Source organism: Solea solea, chromosome 8 (genome assembly GCF_958295425.1).
Source record: "Solea solea chromosome 8, fSolSol10.1, whole genome shotgun sequence".
Classification (NCBI taxonomy): Eukaryota; Metazoa; Chordata; class Actinopteri; order Pleuronectiformes; family Soleidae; genus Solea; species Solea solea.
Window position 1 is genome coordinate 11898738 of NC_081141.1, and position 21849 is coordinate 11920586.

The window sequence follows — 21849 nt, forward strand, 5'->3', positions numbered from 1 at the left end:
GTAAGTCTGGAGGCTAAGTAATTATTCAGTCAACTGTGTCTGTTGTTCATCAGTGCCTGTATGATAAGATGCTGTTAAAGCCATAGATATCTTGACACAAGTCTTGTAAGTACAGTATGGGACATCGTTTTGCTGTTGCACTACAGCTGCACGGGGTTCTTCGGTTGTTGCTGGTCACTTGGAGTCAAAACTTTTAACCTCTATCAACATATTAAAAGCTGGTTGATATAAAAATAGGTTGTTGGGTTTCATCCGCAGGGTATTTCAATCCTCATGTTTGCGGAGGCCACTCTCTGTCCTGAGCTTCTCTAATCAGATGAGCATGGACAGATGCACGATATGCAATAGATGACCAGAGGCAACCTCTGAAACTCTCTGGCCATATTTATTTTCCGACTGACTTTAAGACTTTTTCATGATTCTTTGCAGCATAAAGGATGTTGCTGATAGCAATCCACCGGAGGGGACTATGCATAGGAGATGTAGTGCATAAGTCAACAGGAGCACTAAGTCAACCTCCCTCTCTCTATCACTGAACATGACTGGTCAAAGTCATGTGCAACTCTCTTGATTATACAGGTTTAGTTATAAGGCTTTAGACAGAGCCCACAAAGGGTGCAGAAGTGCCACTCTCTTTCGCTCACTTAATTTACATTATGCTGAAAGGTTAATCATTATCATTAATGCCATTAAACCCTGCTTACTGTATCATTAATGGTGTTAAGGCATGAGCAAACAATAAACCCTAACTACCAGAACAGAAACACTGGATATTACAAAATCCAAAATCCAAGCATTTCTCGTCTTCGCACATTGTATATGTTAGAAAATAGTGGCTGAGAACAAATGACATGTGTAGAGTGAAGAACGCAGGAGCCATAGTTCCTGAAATTCCTAAAGATGAGGAAATGAAGTAGAGAAGAAGAACAGAAAGAGGAGCAGACTCCTGCTGTGAGGCTGCAGGTGCTGCTGCTAAACTACCTCTGTTTATGAGCAATATGTTGTTTAACTACCACCAAAATGGTGAAAATGTCGCTTCTCTACATGTTACCATGGTTATGTTAATATTCTGTACAAACACGTATGGTTCCCACTTGAGTTAGTAGACCAGCAGAGTAGTGTGTGTGTGTGTTTGCGACAACTGCAGTGACCACGCCCCCACAGTCTCAGAGCAGAGAATGAAGCTGAATATTACATGTTTTAAAACCAAATATCACTTTACAGGGACTTTAAATGATGACCAATCATCACATCAAAATCCCTCTCATTCTTGCCGATGTGATAAATGTGAATACCGCAGACGACAGACGGCTTTATGTGTGCTTGAATTTGACTAATTTCCACATGACTTACTTTGCTGGAGCTGTAGTGGAGTGTATCATTGAAGATGATGCCATTCTCCCAGTTCTTGATCTTCATGAAGCGGGGACATTTGGAGGGACTGCCGTTCTGCTGTGTCTTAGTGGGAGAAGTCATGTCGCGCTCGAGGGGCTGGAAAGAGCACACAGACATTTAATGCATGAGATGTTTCTTCGTTCCATCGTTCATTCATTATATCTGGCTATTCTGACCTCCAGTGCACCTTTGGTGCAATCTGGGTAGGTAGAAAGGGATTAAGTGCAGGAGTATGTCATTGACTGGCAAGTTTAAGGGGGAAATAACTTCAACAGCAGCTGAAAACAGTTTTGTACAGCACTCAGCACTGTTCGTTTTGCCATTGCGCATAAGTCCAATACACATTTTATTTTCTATTGCTCCACCATTTCGGTTTTATTTCCCTGTCCAGGATAAAGGCAATCAGCATTTAACAGCAGGTTGGCTTACTTTGGCTCTCTGGGTATTCCAATATTGTAGCTATTGACTGATAAATGCCTGCAATTTAACCCCAAAGTAAACTTTATGCGTTTGCACAGAATGACACCGAGTGATTGCCCAGGATCAAGAGAAATCAATCCAAGCCCTTGGAAGCCCTTTCATCATCCACGCTGCATTGTTAGTTGTACAGTGAAGCAGCTTCTGAACAACACTGACACAATCAGCATGCTCGCCCGGTAGATGGGAACAAACAATTGAGTTGAGTTTCGTTGTCATTATGTGTCCTCTGCAACAGCCGAAAGAAACGAGGAGGTTTGAATTGAACTTGACTTTGCGCACACTGAGAGCTCAGTTCCCGTGGGTTCATGCTCAAACAGCTGGAAAACCCACTGTGTTGCTCAGAAATTATACGTATCAGAAGACAGGAGATGACAGGGAATCATTGGACCGTAAAGTGACTTTCAGTCAAAGAGACAAAGAAAGCCAGATGCAAGGGATTATAGCCTGATGGCATAAAAAAATCTGAGCTTTGTATTTTTTTTTAATATTAGGCTTGTTGTTCATTGTCTGGAAGCTACAGCTTTGACATTTAAATTGAAGAAAGTTATTTCCATAATTAAAGCTAAATGGAGAGTTCACAGTAATTATTTTAATAAGAACAACTGGTGTATGCAAATGTACCTCAAAACTGTGACCTTTGAACCGTGGCCCTCTGACCCACTTCCTTTGATGGGGAAAATAAAAAAGCAACCAGCCTAGTGTACTGTGTGCGCGCTACTATCGTTATATTGACAATACAACAGACAACAGTCATTATCAACCTTTGTATGACAGAGACCAAACAGCTCATATGTCCTGAAGTAAATGTTAAATGTGATGTCAGGATGGAAATACTCTTTTTGACCTGTAATGACACATGATAATAAAAATTGAATGATCATTATAAAACTGATTTTAGGTATAGATTACAGGCAAGAAAGTCATTGAAATAAAGGGCAGGAATTACAGGCCTACGTCCACAAATGGATCAATTGACCTTTACATGAATGTAATTTTGCCTTGTACGTTGGCAGTGCGGCGCCATACTATAGCTATAACATTTATTATTTATTTATTTCGGTCATGACATTTAGATCACTCATCACATAACATTGCAGTTCACACAATATACATAACCGAAAGGGAAAGCGGGAGAAGCAAAGCTTAACTAGTCCCGCCCCCATTATCATCATACATTTCATTTCCTCTTTTTTTTTATTTTTTTTTATGACATTTTGACAAAGAAAACATGTTTCAGCATCCGGTAGCACTCAGAGATATAGTCTAGCTCTAGACAGTCAACTCAGACTCCATGTGTGTCTGTACATGTGTCCATGATGTTCCATCGCGCCGTCATGACTTAACCTTGAGCTTTAATAAATACTGGGACCAGGATTAAATAAAAAAAAATATAACAAAGTAACTATTGACTATAGATAAGATGTCCCCCATATAACCTACAGATGACAATGTAGCTATATAGTCTTCCAAAACACAATTTGTATTAAGCTTTGTCCAATTGATGGACAAATTTGACACTCTAACTTAACACTAAGGTAACAAGCGTACTACATGCAGTACTAAAAAGCCAGAACATTTCAAAGACAAACTTCCGCAGTGAAAACTATTTATACAATTTATACATCAGGAAAATGTATTCTACAAATTTTAGCCTGCTTTTTCATCAAATACAATGTACCAAAAGAGTACCATGGCTCTACAGAAAAACGGGCAGCAACACTAGCAACAACGTCAGTGTGTAGATGAGAACACACTATAAGACCACCATCTCTTATGCTGTAGTACCTGTACATAGTAAGTTACTTTTATACACCTATTACTGAGGGAATCCACTCGTGGATCATTTCACAATTGGGCATTTTGTCTGTTAATGTTCTCAGTCACCCAGGTCTGACCCAGGTCAGTTAAGTTGAAAAACCATCACTTTTTATCCAAGAGAATAATCTTCAGATTTGAAAACGACGGGTATTTCGTTTATTTTGATTAGTTAACCTGTCTAGAGAGTCTTAATGTTAAACAGTTAAAGGTGATTCACCCCCAGACTCAGTTTCAGGTGAAACCTACAGAATGACACTGAAAGTAAGACAGTCCATTTGCCTATATCTGTACTCTTGAAGATATAATGGGGCATTATCACCACATCAGTCTTTCTGGTAAAAGCAGTGATGCTGTCAATGATTCCAATTAATACACACATTCAAACTTGTCCAGGGAAATGGAGATGGACAGGTGTGTGCAGGACAAAGATTCAAAATCAGCTTTAAGTGGAATTTGACAGAACATTCTGCCACCTATCTTTTTACAATGGGCTTATTATATATTATTTTTTGCAGGAGCAGAAGCTTGCAGGGACAAGGAAAGTCATTTGTGAGAAAAGTGAGAAAACCAATTTTGATGTGGCAAGTTAAATCCTTGTATTTGATGGCAAATGGATGGGGACAAAAATATCTGATTGAATTTTCCACAAGTAATTTTATCCATGCTTTTTGATTTGGACTTGAGTCTGTTATGTTAACCACTTAACACAATAAGCCATCAGCTTAATCAATGTCTAGCAAAAATGTCTGCAGGGTATCTTCCTGCTGCATTAGTAATTGCATATGAATATGCATACACTGATGATTTTACTTCTCAGGCACACCCTCTAACACACATTCTCCAGGCTAAACACTCACTACTAGGAAAGCCATATGGCTTCTTACCACATCATACAAAGGCTACGGTATATCCTCTTTTAACTGTCCGTGCTCTGTCTTTCCCAACACACTTCCACACATACTCTCACGAGCAGGATCATTTCAAGAGGGACCACGTTTGAAGGCGAGAGCTAGATTAGCAGCCACATGCATTCACTGGGCCTCCTGGGAATCATTTTGCCCTATCTGGTCCCATTGATGGGAACTAGGGCAAAGTCACAAACGGGCATCATGTGGAGATTACAACACTATCCCTTTCACAAATACCCAGATCTGTGATCAGACCCTGCTGTATAGAAGCCAGAAGCCGGATTTAATGCTGCACCAGGTTGCCACCGGAAGGATCTAATGGCGAGGTAATGGGATCTTAAGCAAAGTCCGTATTACTATGCACAAAGAAGCACCATGGATGTGTGTGCTTAGATTTTGAAACTATGGAGTGGGCCATTAGTGTGGATTAATGTACAAGGCAGACAGAGAAAAGCAGCCATGGATGCACATGCATTATACAACTACACAAAGATTTACTTAGCACCCCTACTCATGAACCCTTTCAAAAACCTGCATGCAGAAAAAATGGCAAATGATTCTTCATGTTACTGATTAAGCATAAACAAGATAAACCTTCAAAGTGTTTCTGGGGTTGAGTATTTGTTTCATTTTACCTTGTCAGTGTTCTTGCACACCAGTGGCATGTTTTCCGGCAGTCTTTCTTTATCTGACGCCAGCTGGAGAGACATGCCGTTTCCCACGCCAAGGTCCCTGGAAGTCAGAAATAGTTATCCGTCAAGTGTGTTAGCTCACACCTGGTGCAAAGCTCATCTTTCATTTCACGGACTCTAGCCATTAATCCATGCACCCACATGCAAACAGACAGACGGTAAACATCATGTCTTGGTCTTTTGCACATTAACAAAACTTGACTTGTTTGAAACTTGTGCCCACAAAGGTCAAAGGTGACTCAGCATCTGGGAAAACCTTCTCAAAATCATGGTTTTGCTTTAGTGATTTCCAACCACAGGTCTGCTACCACTTTTTGAAAAGAACGGGGGGTTACAAGTTACATGAGCTTATACTGTATATTACATTTTTTTTACATTGAGCTTATTGTTTGTTATTCCTAATGTTATCATATTTGTTGTCAAACACAAAGCATTTGCAAGTCCCTGAATCAAGCATACACAACTGTCAGTGTCTGTGTGTCTTTTAGACTTTAGACTCAGACTGTAAGATTATTATTGGCAGATGTTTTGCCTGAATGACCAAGAATGTGACGACTCATATTGTAAACCCCAAGCTTTTAAGTGCCATCTTAGTTCCATCATAACTCACAAAAACTCCAATAAGAGAGAAAACCTTTTGTAACAATTGTAAAAGTGAAATTGTGCGGCAACAGTTTATAGCACAACAGTGTGTGGCTCATCAAACACTATACCAAACACTTTTGCCCAATGATATTAGATAGAAAGTCAAATAAAAGAGGCAAGTAGATGTAGAAATACATGTCAAGTGATGTGAGAAGATGCAAAATTCCCATCCTTTGTTTCAATTGTTCAAGATGAAATACTTAAACTCATCTGTGTGACGCAATGTTTCAAAGACAATCAGTGCTGAGACTGGGACAGAGAAGGTGACAAGAAATAGCCTGTTTCCTTCCATGATTGGAAAACTCACGGGATGATAAACACAAATTGTCAAATCCACAAACTAGAGAAAGCACTCAGAGACCGCAGGCATTCACCACATCTATTTCTTCTTCTTCTTCTATAGCCCCAGACGAATTAATTTAAATCTGTCATTTGCTTTTACATAGCCTCCATGGGGAAAATATGTGATTTTATATAATTACATTTTTTCATACTATTTTTTTTTTTATCCTTCATAGCTTACAGGGTTCTTGCAGGTTTGTCTCTATATTCAGTCTGGTCAGAACATAAAGCCAAATAATGATTTACTAAGTAAATCATTATCATCGTTATTATTATCATTATTAATAATGATTTACTAAGTATTCATCATCATTAGCTCTTATTTTGTCTTTTAAACTGATATTTCACGATTTCTTTGAAATGTGGTGACCTTAAACCTCGTCTTCCTCCTGTGAGACTGCAGCGAGGAGGGGAGGTCACTGCGCTGCCACTGAGGCAAACCTCACAAGACATGAATTCACTCATCAGTGTGTGATTTGAAGTTTCCTCAAATTGCGTACGTACGCCCACACACATATCTTCCACTGTCTTTCACACTACACATTCATTCATTATGTTAATTGTACAACCTTACATCCCTTCTTCTTTTCACACTCCCTGTCACACTGAATCTCTTTATTGCCGCAACGTGCAAAAGCCTTTTCATCCCCACAAATCAGAGGTGGAGTTAAAACGTGCAGAAACAATGACGGAAACTGCGTCTGTTATTTGTCACTTGTCTCTGCTCTGAAAACCTTCATCTGTTATGTGCTTAATGTGTGTGCTAATGTGTGTTCAATTCTATTACAGGTGATTATTCCCTTCATAATAACCTCCCACTGACTTCTGTTTTAGAACACACAAAGTCTTGCGCCAAACCTAGAACAGAAAATAAACTGAAGTTACTGGTGCTGAGAACACTTCAGCATGTTTTTAAGCCCCATCTCTAGGCATTAAGACTTGCTTTGAGTTTTTGTCTCTTGGAGAAACATGTGTCCTTAGAAAGCGGTGAATCACTCGCAGTGTATTTATCAAGGAGGGGGAGGATGTGCTGGATTGGTCAAAAATTAGATATTGATTCAAAGAGACTCTAGCAGCAATTAGATTTCAAAGGGCCGTGGGAGTACAACAGCAGATAACTGAGATGTCAATATCCGTGTGCTGCCCGCTTAGACAGAGATGGAGACGGAATATTGGCTATGTACATAAAAACAAAGTAAAACGAGTCTTACCTATTGAAAATTAAGTTGTGTTAAATGATCTCTGTACCTTTGCTGCGCTTATTTTCATAACCCAGACAAGCTCTTTGGAAGATGTTTTTCTCTCTTGCAGGCTCATAAAAATGTCTATTGACAGGTTTGGCATTGAAATGTATGTTTATTTGGATCTACTATCTTAATTTAACCATACAAATAAAGTAAAAGCATCCAGGGCTGCAGATTATATATAATCTGTATTTTCTTTCCTTTTTTGATTGTTTGGTCCATAAAATGCCAGAAAATGGGAAAAGGTGTTTATCAGTTTTTCTAAACTTCAAAATGACCAACATTCTCAAATGTCTGTGTCTAGTGTGACACAGACATGTGTGAGTTTACAGACACAGAGGAGCAACGAAACCAGAGCATACTCATTTTTAAGGAGCAGAAATCAGAGTACTTGTTTCAGAACACTCAAATTAATAGACTGATTATCAAAGTAAATGGCACAAAATAATTAATTAATGGTACAGCCCTTAATGCATGTGTCTGTCAGTACATATCTAGTGAATGTTTTTGTTCATTCACATTATTTTCTTTAAATACTGAAATCTTCTGTGGTTTGAAATGTTTTAACTTCAACAAAAACACAGTAGTTTGCTTTATATATATATTTTTTTTTTTTAACATACCCTATTTGGGATCTAAACGGCATCGTTCTGAGACCTAGTCATGAAGAATTTCTGCCACACATTTGGGTCTTGTGGGGACTACAAGAAGACTTTCTTTCAATCAGAGCAAATTGACACTTTTTTTGAAAACATCCTTGACTGACATTAAATCCTGAGGTTATTCTGCCTGAGCTCAAGCGAGTTAAGAAACAAGCACAAAGACACACACAGCTAAGTGATCAATACAGTAGTATCACATCATAAATTACCAGGCCACTTGAATCTCGGCATCCCTTCTTCCTGCATTCCTCTGGCCTTCCCCATTGATCTCCTTTTTGGTGTTTTTGATGAGGCGCAGCACCGGTTCGATCTCCTTCAGCAGATCGTTGTTTTCCTCCAGACCATTACACAAAAGAGTTCCACGGCCTCCATCCTTCATCAGCAGGGGGTCCTGGGCCTGTATGCCCCCCCTCTGCAGGAGGGACTGGGTAATGGATGGAGAGGACAGGTTCTCTATGGCTCGAAGCTGAGGCTCCTTGTTGATCTGCTGCTGTTGCCCAGGGCTGAAAGGACTGAGTGGAGAGCAGTGCTCAAAGGACTTGGAGGGTGGGAAAGCAGGGCGTGTAACCCTCACTGTACGCTGGCGGCCATCTCCACAGAGGGTGGTCTCCAGATGGGTGGTGAAGCCCTCAGGTCCACGAAGTATGAGCACGGCATGGCTTTCAGGTGACACATTCTTCAGTGTCTCCAGGGCCCGTTCATAGGACAGCTCCACCAGAGGCTTGTTGTTGACAGCCAGGACGATGTCGCCCACCTGCACCAGGCCACACTCTTCTGCGGCGCCACCACGGATGAGGTCTGACACGATGACAGGCGGCTTGGAAACCCTCTGCTTTACCAGAAAGCCCAGACCACCAACCTTCCTCTTGAACAGACGCACAGAGATGATGTTGGGCTGCAGCTGGCACACTGTAGGCTCGGACTCCTGCATGTTGACTGTATGTGGCTGTGTGTTTGTGTGTGTGTGTGTGTGTGTGTGCGTGTGTGCTTTCTGGTAATTATATGTGTGTTCTCTGGGATTATTCTGAAAAGTTACAGACAAAGAAAGAGACAAGAGGGGAGCAAAAGTTGTGTTAGTCAGTTAGTCAGATTTAATATTAGTCAAAGAGGGGGGATCAATGAAAACAGAGAGTTTAGACTAAGAGAAAAGCAGAGAGAATTAGAAGAACATTGCAAATAGGTGTTTAGGGTTTGTAAAAGTCTTTCACACTGAGCCACTGTGAGTTGGTTACTCTGAGAGTTAAATACCAAAGTGCAGAAAACTGTTTTGCGGTGCTGGCTTATATATTGTGATGCATCTGTTTGACGAAATTGAAAGTTGAAAACAGTTTGCACATCAAAAGATTGAACATAGCCCTGAGTAAATTAGGTGCAAAGAAACAAAGAAGGTAACCTCGTAAGTAAAACAGGAAACAGACCCAACAAAGCCTAAGCTGTTCTGAATAATAATAGTAATAATAATAATTGTATATGTAGAAATTAATAGTGCTGAATGCAGTTTTGTCAACTATATTTATTGGCTTCTTTTTTTAAACACATGTTAACATTATACAGAACATACAAATTCAACACACCACATATTCACAGACAAAGGACAATAACAGCAATTCCAAACAAAGTAAACAAATATACATACAAGTACAAACACAAATGGGAAATGATGAAAAGACACAAACAACTGGACAAACTAATGAAATTTATAAAAGGAAGGAAAAGGGTGGTGGGGTTGGCAGAGCTTTGGGTCACTGCTCCTTAAAATATTCCTAATCTTTTTTGTTAAATCTAAGAAGGCATAACATCTTCACTGAAGAGGTTTGGTTTTATTAACGTAATCTGTAAATGGATCCCAGATTTTGTCGAGTACATAACCTTTAACACAGTGAAGCCTTTTCTTCACATATCCTCCACCACTAAAAGAAGGATGTGTAATTTTGGTTACAAGAAACCACTTCGAGTATCGAGAAACATCTGGAATCACAAACTTTTTATATGTTTGCTAAAAAGACAGGAAGTTCTTTCCAATTGGGGCAATAATGGGCAATAATTCATTAATATTTATTATATCATATGAATAGAATTTCATTTACTATCAATATAACAAAGTTTCAGTATTGCACAAACACTCCTTGAGTGGGCAAGTGAATTTGGGAAAAATATGTAATTGTGATTTTCCTGTCAGATATCGAGAACGCAATTTGAATTGCAATAAAACTTTGAAGTCAAACATCAAAGTCACTTCCTTATCAGTTTAAAACGTGGTGGAGCATTACCACAAGAAATACTATTACATTATTAACTCCATACTGCAACAATAAGTTTCAAACACACTATGTATTCCATAAGAACATTTCAGGATATTTACTTGACAAACCCTGTCTCGGATGTACTAATATTCCAAATAGAAATTTCCATTTGAAATCAATCAATTGATCAGCCCCGAATTTAACATAACTTGAAATGTTTTACCTCTGTTTAACAAGGGTGTGTTGTTTTCTGCTCAAGTCATTTAAGCTCACAATGAACAGGTTTCTTCAATTTTCCTTAAGGAGCAAAACAGTCATTAAATATTTATATTGACTTATTTGAAAAATTGATCATGTTTTTGTGTCTGTATCTCTGAGCCCTGCACTTCCAGCTGACAAATTGATTAAAGATATGAGAAGGTTATCTCCTTATAAGAGGTTATACTTTCTCAATGAATTCATACAAACTATATAGGCTTGCACTTTTGCATCACAACAACAAAACAGCAACGAAAGCCGATTCCTTCCGCTGCTGGATCATCATGATTGTAACCATTCGCACTTAAAAATGGAACCAAAGGATAAACTGTTCCGTTTCTCAGACGCAGCACTTTCAGATCTTTTCAATGGAAGGCATCGACGCGCGTGTTAGTTGTTATTTGGAGCCGCAGCATCTGGTCGTGTGGGTGGCCTCGCCTGGATAAGTAACACCGCACACACTGAAGGAGCTCAGTGCGCGTGCTACGCAGTATGGAGCGACAACGACACGCGCTCTGCAGACTAAAGATTTCAGCACCAAGGTCAGCGCATCCGCTCGTACCAGCCTCTGTTTTTACACTTTCCGGACATTGTTTTTAAAAGGGTTTAGAAATCACGACAAGACGATATTAATTAAACCAACTCATTCCGGCGCTCAATAAGCGACACTGTGTCCAACAGTACAAACGAGAATTCACTGATAATTTGCAGGGAAAACATCTTAATCGCAGTGTTTACAAAAAAGCAGGTTTGGATCAGATGATACCGTACATTTTATTGTTATGTATTAATCTCACGCGTACACACACCACGCCATGTCTCACCTGCTTCAGATTCAGCATCTGGTCGCGTGGGTGGCCTCGCATTTCTAAATGAACGAATCATTTGTGATGACATAATTACCTTTGGTCGAAATGACACCTTTAGTTTTCTACAGTTTAACCAACTTTGGTTTCCCCGTTTGTTCACATAACTAAGCACGATTGATCGAAGCAATTAGGGAACTTACTTAAATTAGTTGTCTCAATTCTACCCGTGCACAATCGCATTTGGCTTGAGTGACACGGTCTAGTGGGTGTTTCGTTGTAAATGTTGAATTCTGATTAACATGACTTATAGATTTTTCCAGGGTTCAGTGAACATGTTGATGCCCGACAGTCAGTTCAGCAAAGACAGTAAAGTTTGTTATATTTATATATTATATATTATATTTGACCGTCATTATCGCACAGTCTGTGCAATAAGGCAGCAAGTGGGGGGGTGACAATAGGGGACAAAAAAAAAAAGCTTTTGTTTTGACTTATGACTGATATGATCATCACTTATCTTGAAACAGTAATGGCCACATTTGGACTTCAGGTTGCCAACACCACCACATCAACAACAACAACACAACAAGGATAAAGCGCAGTCCATGCAAGTGATAACACATGAACACTAACTTCAGACTGCAAGGACGAGATTCAACCAAGTTCAACCAAGGAACTAAATATTGCGGTTGTTGTAATCAGAGAAATATATATATATTTTTTCTCTTCAGAAAACAAGATGAATGGGATGAACATTCATGACCTAAAACATATAGGAAAATTGAAATGTGTAGTTTGGTTCTATTTGTCAATGTCTTGAATAAGCATCAGTGCACACAGTGTTCCAATCATGGCTAAATGTAATGTGTATTTCTCAGAGCAACAAGTTCAGGAGACACTTTTCGTTGGTAAAAACCCCCAACAACATGTACGTTTTTTAAAAACCCTGTAATATCAGACCATTGGTTTTGTACACGTTTCCACGTCAATTCTCACACTATGTTCTCCATCCTGATCGGAGGAATGCGCAGCATCATTTTCCAAAGAGACAAAAAAAGGAGCAATACAATGAAAAACTACTCACCCCTGAGAACAAAGTCGCCTTCTCAGCGACCTGCTTTGGAGAACTTGGGGTAAAACTCCCGCGACTCTTCCTCAGCAGCAGCAGCAGCAGCAGCTACACAGCTCTGTCAAAAAGAATCGTCTCTAGTGGCTGCGACGCGATGTGCCCCTCTAGAGAAGAGGCATGCTTGTGCCTTTGCGCTCACCACGGCGCCTTATAAATACAGAGCAACGGGAAACACTGTGACGAGCTGAGGGAGAGCCGTGCGCGGGCATTTAAATGAACCGTAGGTGGGTTTAGTTATGTCGACTGTCGTCATCACTCAGCATGCAACACTCCCAACTCTCCTCACGTACACAATTCTCCGTCGCCTGGCCCCTCGGGTGAGGGAGGAGAGACAATAGTGTGTGTCGACCGCTACAGCGAACAGTGGTCTTTTAAAACTTGCGGCAAAATCGTACTAATCTTTGTGATTACGGTCAGAGCCATGGCCTGACACTGAAACGATCAAATAAAAAAATATACTTTTTAAATCATTAGTTTTGCAGCTTTGTTTTTAAACCACCCTTAATGTTGTGATAAAAATAAGAATCAATATTTGTAGAAAATGAGCAACAATACAATAAAACAATAAAACTGGTTCTGCTATTTACTTTACCCATAGAACATGGAGCATTTAGGATGTTATAATCAATTTTTCAGCACAACCTAGGCAATCTGATGGAATCTTTTTCATTTATTCTCATTTACACCTACAAACACACCTGAGCAAAATATATTGAATTTGTTTGATTTAGCCGATTATCACATTAGAAAAAAACAGTTTTCAAAGCTTGAAATTGTAGAAACATTCATTCTGACACTGTAAACTTAAAGGAATGTGTTATAACAGTTTCTAAAAACCATAAAAAAACAAAAAACATAAGCAATGTTTATGTCAAGGTATGCAATTCCGCAAAAGTCTTTCAAAAACCAGTCTACGCATAGATAATAGATGTATATATCTAGATAAAGGGACAATTTACCAAGGGTTTGCTTGCAGCACTCCATCTAATTTAATAAATGCAGGATTAAAAACTCTACAGATACTAAACACATATACAAACTGTTTATGAATAAAAGCAATAGGCAAATGTCTGATCCCCTAAAATAAAAATAAGAAGAAATAAGGAAACCGTTATAAAAAACAGGAAGGGACATAAGCAACAAGTCATGTATTCAGCCAAGTATTTTTGGAAAATTACTTGCAGTTGAAGACAAATGGGCTTCCAATTAGATAAAGCGATGGCTTCCGTTAAGGCAAGATGCATATCTGATTATGATCTGTAGAATTTCAAAACCGAGTATGTGCCTCTGATCAAACAGGAACCACAGGTTACTGTGCAATTCAGGTAACACACCCATTCTGATCTAATAGATACAATGACAAGACGCTTACATTTACATCTCGTCACATGTTTGAAAAGGAGTATGCAGAAGTGTAAACTTATATGTATCTACCCCATTCCTATTACACACAACTCAATTTATAGACTATAAATTCATCACCAACTATTTACATATTACAGTATTTTATACAATGTTCTTAATGTTCTCAGTACAACACAAGAAAATGCCTGGCTTTGCATATTCTTTTAAACTGACGTTTTCACTCTGCCTTCATTCATCTTTAAGACTGTTCCATAATTTAACCCCCGATATTGAAACACACATACTTTTTAAAGTTGTCCTGGCATGTTTAAATTTAGTTTCTCTCTTAAATGATATCCCTCTTGTCTCTTTGAAAACAATGTCTTTATTTTATTTGGAAGTAAATTATGTCTTGCTTTGAATAGTATTTGCACTGTCTGACAAATCTATTGTATTTTTAAGATTAATTAATTTGTGTGGTCCCTATATCCTGTGCAATTGCCCTTTGCCGCTTTATATACAATATACTGATTAAATATTGCTTCTGTGTGTTTCCCCACACCAACAATATAATGTATAAAGTGCTTACTGATTGAGAATACTGATTGAGAATAACTGCAATTATTGAGTTATTGAGTATTGTAATTTTTATACTTATTTTCCAACACCAAGCTGTATCAACTTGAATGCAAAATGGATTGAAAGATTGTACTGAATTTGTATATTGAGGGACAAAATGGGCCAAAAAAGAGATTTAACAGGCTCTGAAAAGTCCATCCATCCAGCCATCTTCTACCGCTTTATCCTCCACATGAGGGTCGTGGGGGGTTCTGTGCCAATCTCAGCTGACATCGGGTGATAGGCGGGTACATCCTGGATGGTTTGTCAGTCCATCAAAGGGCCACATAGAGACAAACAACCATTCAATCTCCCATTCACACCTACGGTCAATTTAGAGTGTCCAATTTAGCTAATCGCCATATTGCATGTTTTTGGACTGTGAGAGGTAACTGGAGAACCCGGAGAAAACCCACACACACACGGGGAGAACATGCAAACTCCTTGCAGAAAAAGACCCTTGTTAAGAGCGGGTTTGCGAAGCCCTGAAAAGTCAAAAATTGTACAATGCCTTTCAGCAGGATGCAGCACTCATGAAGTAGCTACTGATTACCGGTGTAATCACCACACAGTCAAATGTTTTGTGTCAAATAGTCAACAGGGTCACAAGAAACATGGTAAAAAAACTCACAAATTGCCTGCTAAAGACTTAACCCTTTCACACCTAAGCCTCAAAATGTCCAAAATGTCCTTGTGACTAACTAACTGTGCTTTTGATAATTTTTCCAGAATAACTTTCAATATCTGACAGTTAATTACAATTTACTGCAAGATAAAATAGTGTATTAACAATTTAAAATGAAGAAAAACCAAAAAAGTTTTGTTTAGTAAAGAAACACTATAGTTGTACATGACCAGATTTTGCAAGTCAAATTTGAAATTTGAACAGTATAATGTACTCAAAATAACATTTGGTTGAGTCCTTGTCTCAATGTCCAAAAACTATGTACATGCGGTTTTCCAACTCTCTCCTCTCTGGTGACAAAGACGCTGATTTGCCGTCTTCTTGCAACAGCGGCAGTGAAATTAGTGTAATAACCACATGTTGGCTTTGACGTGCAACTTCTCAGTGTTCAGAAACACACAGAGGTCCGATAGCAACAAAATAAAGATAGTCCTTTATTAGTCCCACAGTGGGGGAACTTTGAGAATAATTAAACATGGAGCCAGGAAAACATTAACCTCCAGTGCCATTATACTGTATTCCAGCAATACAACCTACCCGAAGTGTACAGAAATACCAGGTACAGTGCTTGGAGACATGGCCAAGGTGAGGAAGACTGAAACAAGACCACCACTGAACAAGACTCATACGTTGACATGTCAAGGCTGGGCCAAGAAATATCTGAAGACAGATTTTTAGTTTTTATGGACAGATTAAATGAAAGTCACTCTTGACGGACCAGATTGATGAGCCTATGACTGGATTACAAATGGACACAGAGCTTTGAGTCAGGTAGTGGTGGGGTACTGGTATGAGCTGCTATGATTAAGGATGAACTAGTTGGACCTTTTCGGGTTGAAGATGTACTTAAATTCAACTCCCAAACCTATATTGGGAGTTTCCAGTTTTTAGAAGATGCTTTCTTCAAGCAGTGGCACAGTAAAATGTCTACATCATTCAAGAAGGCCATGATTTTTATGCCGGACAATGCTTCATCACACGCAGTACCTGGAGCAAATGTCTTAAATATTACATAATAAAGACATGGCCCCCTGCCTTACTTGGCTTAAACCCTATTGAGAACTTTACAGTGAGGGAAGACAATACGGCTCTTTGAACAGCATTTAGGAGGCTGTAGTTGAAAAAAAAAGCTGATCATCAACAGACCAAGAAACTAACAGACACCATGGACGGAAGGCTCATGACACTTATATTGGGCACTGTTTCCAAGTACCACTCAAATATAGATGTCCTGTTTCTTTTAAATCAACTTCAGAATTTCATATGAAGTTCCTTGAAGACTGTTGAACTTCTCCAAATGAGCTATTGAGTTGACATACACTGACCTTTGTTAACCTTATGGCCCATGGCTTACAAAGTTTATAATTCTATTCCTGTTTCGCTGACATATGATTTATCCTCTTTCTCTATACAATAATGTATGTATGTGTGAGGAAGGTACTGTTGATGTAATTATCATGTGAAACAGGATAGTACCGAATTATGTAAACATCGCAGAGAGTGGGGTCAAACTGTAACACTTTAAGCACTTCTTTGTAGCATACTGTGTTGCACTGTAACTGCTCCATCTTGCGAGATTAAACATTTGTCTTGACTTGAGATCCTGGGGACTTGAGACCTTGCACCTTCCACCATTCGACTGAAAAAGCATATTTTGGGTTTTGAGAGGCCAGGTCCAGTAGGAGTCGCTGACAGTGACGGGGCCACGGACACAGGACTGGAGAAGGTTTTCATAATGAGAACAAGTCAGTGACTTGAGAAGAGGTCTGGGACTACCTTTGGAACGTCCTCCCGCTCCACATCAGACAAGCCCCCTCACTGTCCATTTTTAAAACTCATCTTAAAACCCATTTTTATTCCTTGGCTTTCAACTCTGCATGAGACTCTGCTCTTGTTTTTAGTGTCTTATTGTTTTTATTCTCTTAATATCTTTATTGTTTTCAGTCAGTCAGTCATCATCTACCGCTTTATCCTCTGCCAGAGGGTCGCGGGGGGAGCTGTGCCAATCTCAGCTACATCGGGCGATAGGCGGGGTACACCCTGGACAGTTCGCCAGTCCATCGCAGGGCCACACACAGATAGAGACAAACAACCATTCACTCTCACACTCACTCCTATGGTCAATTTGGAGTGTCCAATTTACCTATCCCCACATTGCATGTTTTTGGACTGTGGGAGGAAGCCGGAGTACCCGGAGAGAACCCACGCACACACGGGGAGAACATGCAAACTCCATGCAGAAAGGCCCTTGTTCCAACCGGGGCTCGAACCCGGGTCTTCTCGCTGCAAGGCGAGAGTGCTAACCACTACACCATCGTGTGGCCCACTTTATTGTTTTATTGTTTTTATTGTTTTAACATTTTTATTGTTTTACTTTTTGTTTTATTTATTTTCATGTACAGCACTTTGTCTCAGCTACGACTGCTTAAAGCGCTTTATAAATAAAGTTGAGTTGAGTTGAGTTAAAATAGTCTTTGGAACAACTATAAATTAAATCCCTCAGCATTGAGATAACACATAGTTAACAGATGTCAGGGACATCAGAAGGAAAGGTTTAAAAGAAATAAAAGTTTAATTAATTAACAAACAAAACAAAAAAAAGAACAAACAAAACAAAAAAAAGAACAAACAAAACCATGGGACAAAATCATACCAAACCAGACACTAAATACCAAGGAGATGCAAAACCTTAGGAGCGAGAGAAGAACTCAGTGTTGAGTAATGTGAAAGGTTGGTTAAAACACAGAAATAAGGACAGGCAATAAGAAAGATCAACTGACTGTTGAACTTCTCCAAATGAGCTATTGAGTTGACATACACATAAGTTCCCTATGGGCTATGACAGAAAAACCAATAGTCAGCTTACTGGTAAACAGAGTTCGGACTAAATTCCTCTGTGACACTGGAGCATGTAAATTAGTGATCAGACAAGATGAAGGGTGAAGAGATATTCCATTACAGGAAGGAGTGGGTTTAAGGGGTAGATCAGCTTCAGGTCATGTTGTCATCGAACCACTAACTAAACAAATCCTTATCATAGATCTACAAACCACATGAGCTTCTTTAGCCATATCCTCATTGTGCCCAGTAATTTTACTATGGTGAGATTTAAAAATATTATAAATGAGCTAGGAATCAGTGTAATACCCATATCTAGAGGCATTAGAGCATTCAGAATCTCAAAACTAAATGCACCAAAGAATAAATTAAGTTAAGTTTAAAGCTGTACTAGAATGAGATGGTAAACCACACTATAAGTGCAGACTTAACAACAGCAGGCCCAGGATCAGTGACAGAAAAACTAATTGAACGAATTCAGGTTAAGGTAACCACCTTGGAACCAGTGGATCTCCATTGTATGATGTATTATAATCAGTATGGGGACAGAGATCAAAATATGACAAATAGTTATTTAAGGAACCACAAACTTAGGCTGAGATTAACAGAACTCTAGTGGGACACAAATGGTAAGGTAAGTGCGACAGTAGAGCTATGTGAACGATCTGAAACCTTGTACAGGAGTACTATGGTCCCTCATGTATCTTGCACAAAACCAAGAGAGCTAATCTGGGAAGATGTCAGCATATTTGTTACTAGAGCAAAATAATCGAGGGCTCCTTGGGAAACTCTCAGTTCAAGTGTCCAGTACTCCTCAACATTGAAAACGTATCGCGTGAAATTAAACTGAAGCAAAAAAAGGTATAAAACAAGTACATCTTAGTGAGAAGAACAACTTGGATATGAATGAATGATACGTATTGACACCAGCAGGTACCAGCAAAATTATGGTCAAAAGAAAAAAAAAAATGAATTGAATGAATTTCTGTGATTAAATTACGCAGAAATAGCTCAATCCCTATTGAGTCTGATTTCCTCAGGGTTCCTCAGCTAGTTTCAGTTCTCCAAAATAATAATAATTATCTGAGCTGCATTAATGTATTATTATCACAACCCCATCTTACTATTGAAAGATGTAACCCTTTAACATTAATGCCACACGAAGGCGACGGTCAAAAACATGATTCCATTGCAACTACAGAACATAGAGTACTACCAAGATCAGACCTACAGGATGAACCACTTACCCACTCAAACATTGTGATGTTTGTAGATGGTGTATGCAGGAAAAGGCCAGATGGTACAATTGCTAGTGGGTATGATGTAGTTACTCTAACAAAAGTTCTAAAAGCAGAAGCATTACTGGGACATTTCTCTGCACAAGCAGCGGAACTTGTCGCCCTAACAGAGGCATGTAAAATGGTAAGAAACAAAGCAGTTACAACCTATACTGACAGTCAATATGTGTTTTCAACATTACATATTTTTGCCCAACAATGGAAAAACAGGGAAATGGTCACTTCCACAGGAATACACACAAAGATTTGATATAACAGCAATTTGATATAATACGGCATCTAGCCTTGAGAGATGCTCTGGGCTCTGTATGCCCCTTTGTGGCTGGTGTAGACCAGATACAGTGTGTTATTTCCCCTTGTTGGAAAATCCATGTGTTGGTGGATTTTTGGGATCACACACTTAAGGTCTGCATGGTTAAAGTCTCTAGCCACGGCCAGGAATCTATCTGGGTGTGCTATTTGTTGCTCATCGATAGTGTGGTAAACTTCACCCAGTGCATTGTTTCTGAGGTTGTTGTTCTTGTTGGGTGGGATGTAAACAGCGACCTGTACACAATCGCAGCACACAGCCCGCCACCACGGGTTTTACCTCCCTTAACGAGGGCTCTGTCTGAGTACGGGATGTTGTCGTTCAGCCATGTTTCAGAAGGTCCATCTTGTTGTCCAGGGAGCCGACGTTGGCCAGTAGAATGGTTGGGATGGCCGTTTTTTATGGGCAAGCCTGGCTCAGACACCTCTGAGCTTACTCCTCTTCTGCTTCTTCTCACGCCGGGTCAATGGACCACACTTTAGGAACCAGGTGATAACCCATTTAACAACTGTGTTGGGTATACAAATAAAATACCACTGCAGTTACCACCCACAGTCAGCAGGGCTTGTAGAAAGAACAATCCAAATTAGAAAAACAATGGCAAACTAAAAACTTGGGTTCAATGTCTACCTGCAGTAACTTTGAATATACATATACTGTATTACCAAACTCAACAGCCCTTTGAACCCTTTGAAATTCTCTATGGAAGAACGTTCAAAATACCACAAATTAGCTCTAGCATTAAATGATGAAGAATACTATGTAGGTTTGTCAGACACAAACAGAGTTGATGGGGATTATGTGGCTGTGATTGATGAGTACGATGATGCCAGCAATCATGCTGTGTTGAGTCTTGCAGATGTTTTTATTTTATATACTGGATGATGACTATATGGATTGTCTCTTATCTTTGAGAACATTTTCACTTTAACAGTCACTGAATATTTTTTGAAACTATGTGAGATTAAGTCAGATGGGAAGGTTTTAGTTTTTCATTTGGTTACATAATAATTCTGGTTTATTAACATTTTGGATTGACTGCGAGAACTGTATTTGTTTAATAATAAAATAAATCCTCCAGAATACAACTTGCCTAATCACTGTGCATGCAGTGAACATAACATTTAAATAAACTCACAATGTAAGTGAAAAGCTAATTAGCCAAACTAATGTTCTAGTGTCTCCAGTTGAATTTCATTAAACTTTAAGATGACATATTGAAAAGAGAACTTTAAAAGATAAGTGGAAAACATTAGTCACCGCAGACGTGATGGTTTAGGTTTTTTTGTCTCAGTGGAAATCTGTAATATTTATAATCATTAAAAGCAGGCCTGACTGACAAAATGCACCTATTTCCATTAACACTTTTGTTAAATAAATACAGTAAAAACATGTAGGCAAGTCGACTTGCCTACATGTGTTTCTTCAAGACATTTCACTTCTTGACCAAAATGTTTCTTCACTTTGAGGAACTAGTGAGAGACTACCAGGTTAACCTGTCAAGAGAGTTGTTATGTAAACAGTGCAGACTCACCCTTAGCCTGGAGTCAATGTGTAAATGAGAGTAGACACACAATCTGCTATTGTGTTATTGTTTGAGTTTAACTTGTGCTGTTCTTGCGATGAGTGCTACGTTTCACATAGTTTCTTTCACTCCTCCTTCAAACATGAATTTTTTGACCAGGGAGTCCTTTGTTAATGAGATAATTGGATAGCTGAGTTGTGGCCACAGGAGATGGCTTTTCTCCAGAGAACAGGTCAGGACAGTCCTCTCTGCCTGGTTAACCAATTTGCTTTGTTTTGCATGTGTCTGTTTTGTTCTTTCGTCGATGGGTGCAAAACAACTTGTGCATGTAATTAGGACTGTCCTGTAAGTCAAGCAAGTCCAGTTTCCCATATCTACACTTCTGATGATAGATTTACCAGGATGGCTGAGAACCTTCATTATTCTTCTCCTGAAACTATGGCCCTCTTTCTCAAAACTCCACACATACAAACCAAATCCATAGGCCCATGTGGCCTATAATATTTAGAAATTCCATGCATATTTAATGCCGGACATACAGTATTCCTAAATAGACACACATGAAACACGCACGCGCACACACACAGACACACAATCTAAGATTGA

At 39.2% G+C, this 21849-nt stretch overlaps 1 protein-coding gene across 5 annotated transcripts in view; it reads right to left on the reverse strand.

Annotated features, from left to right (window-relative positions):
* The window catches only part of nos1 (nitric oxide synthase 1 (neuronal)), a 44511-nt gene extending 31680 nt beyond the window's left edge, over positions 1–12831 (reverse strand). For 2 of the 5 annotated variants that reach the window (XM_058635835.1, XM_058635833.1), the window contains exons 1-4: positions 12581–12831; positions 8396–9210; positions 5237–5333; positions 1354–1491 (exon numbers count right to left, since the gene is read on the reverse strand). In XM_058635835.1, coding sequence (XP_058491818.1) covers positions 1354–1491; positions 5237–5333; positions 8396–9117 — 957 coding nt within the window. In that variant the 5' untranslated portion in view covers positions 9118–9210; positions 12581–12831. The remainder of the gene's footprint in view (positions 1–1353; positions 1492–5236; positions 5334–8395; positions 9211–12580) is intronic. The other 3 variants (XM_058635834.1, XM_058635837.1, XM_058635836.1) reach the window with 3 other exon arrangements.
* Positions 12832–21849: the final 9018 nt, after the last annotated feature.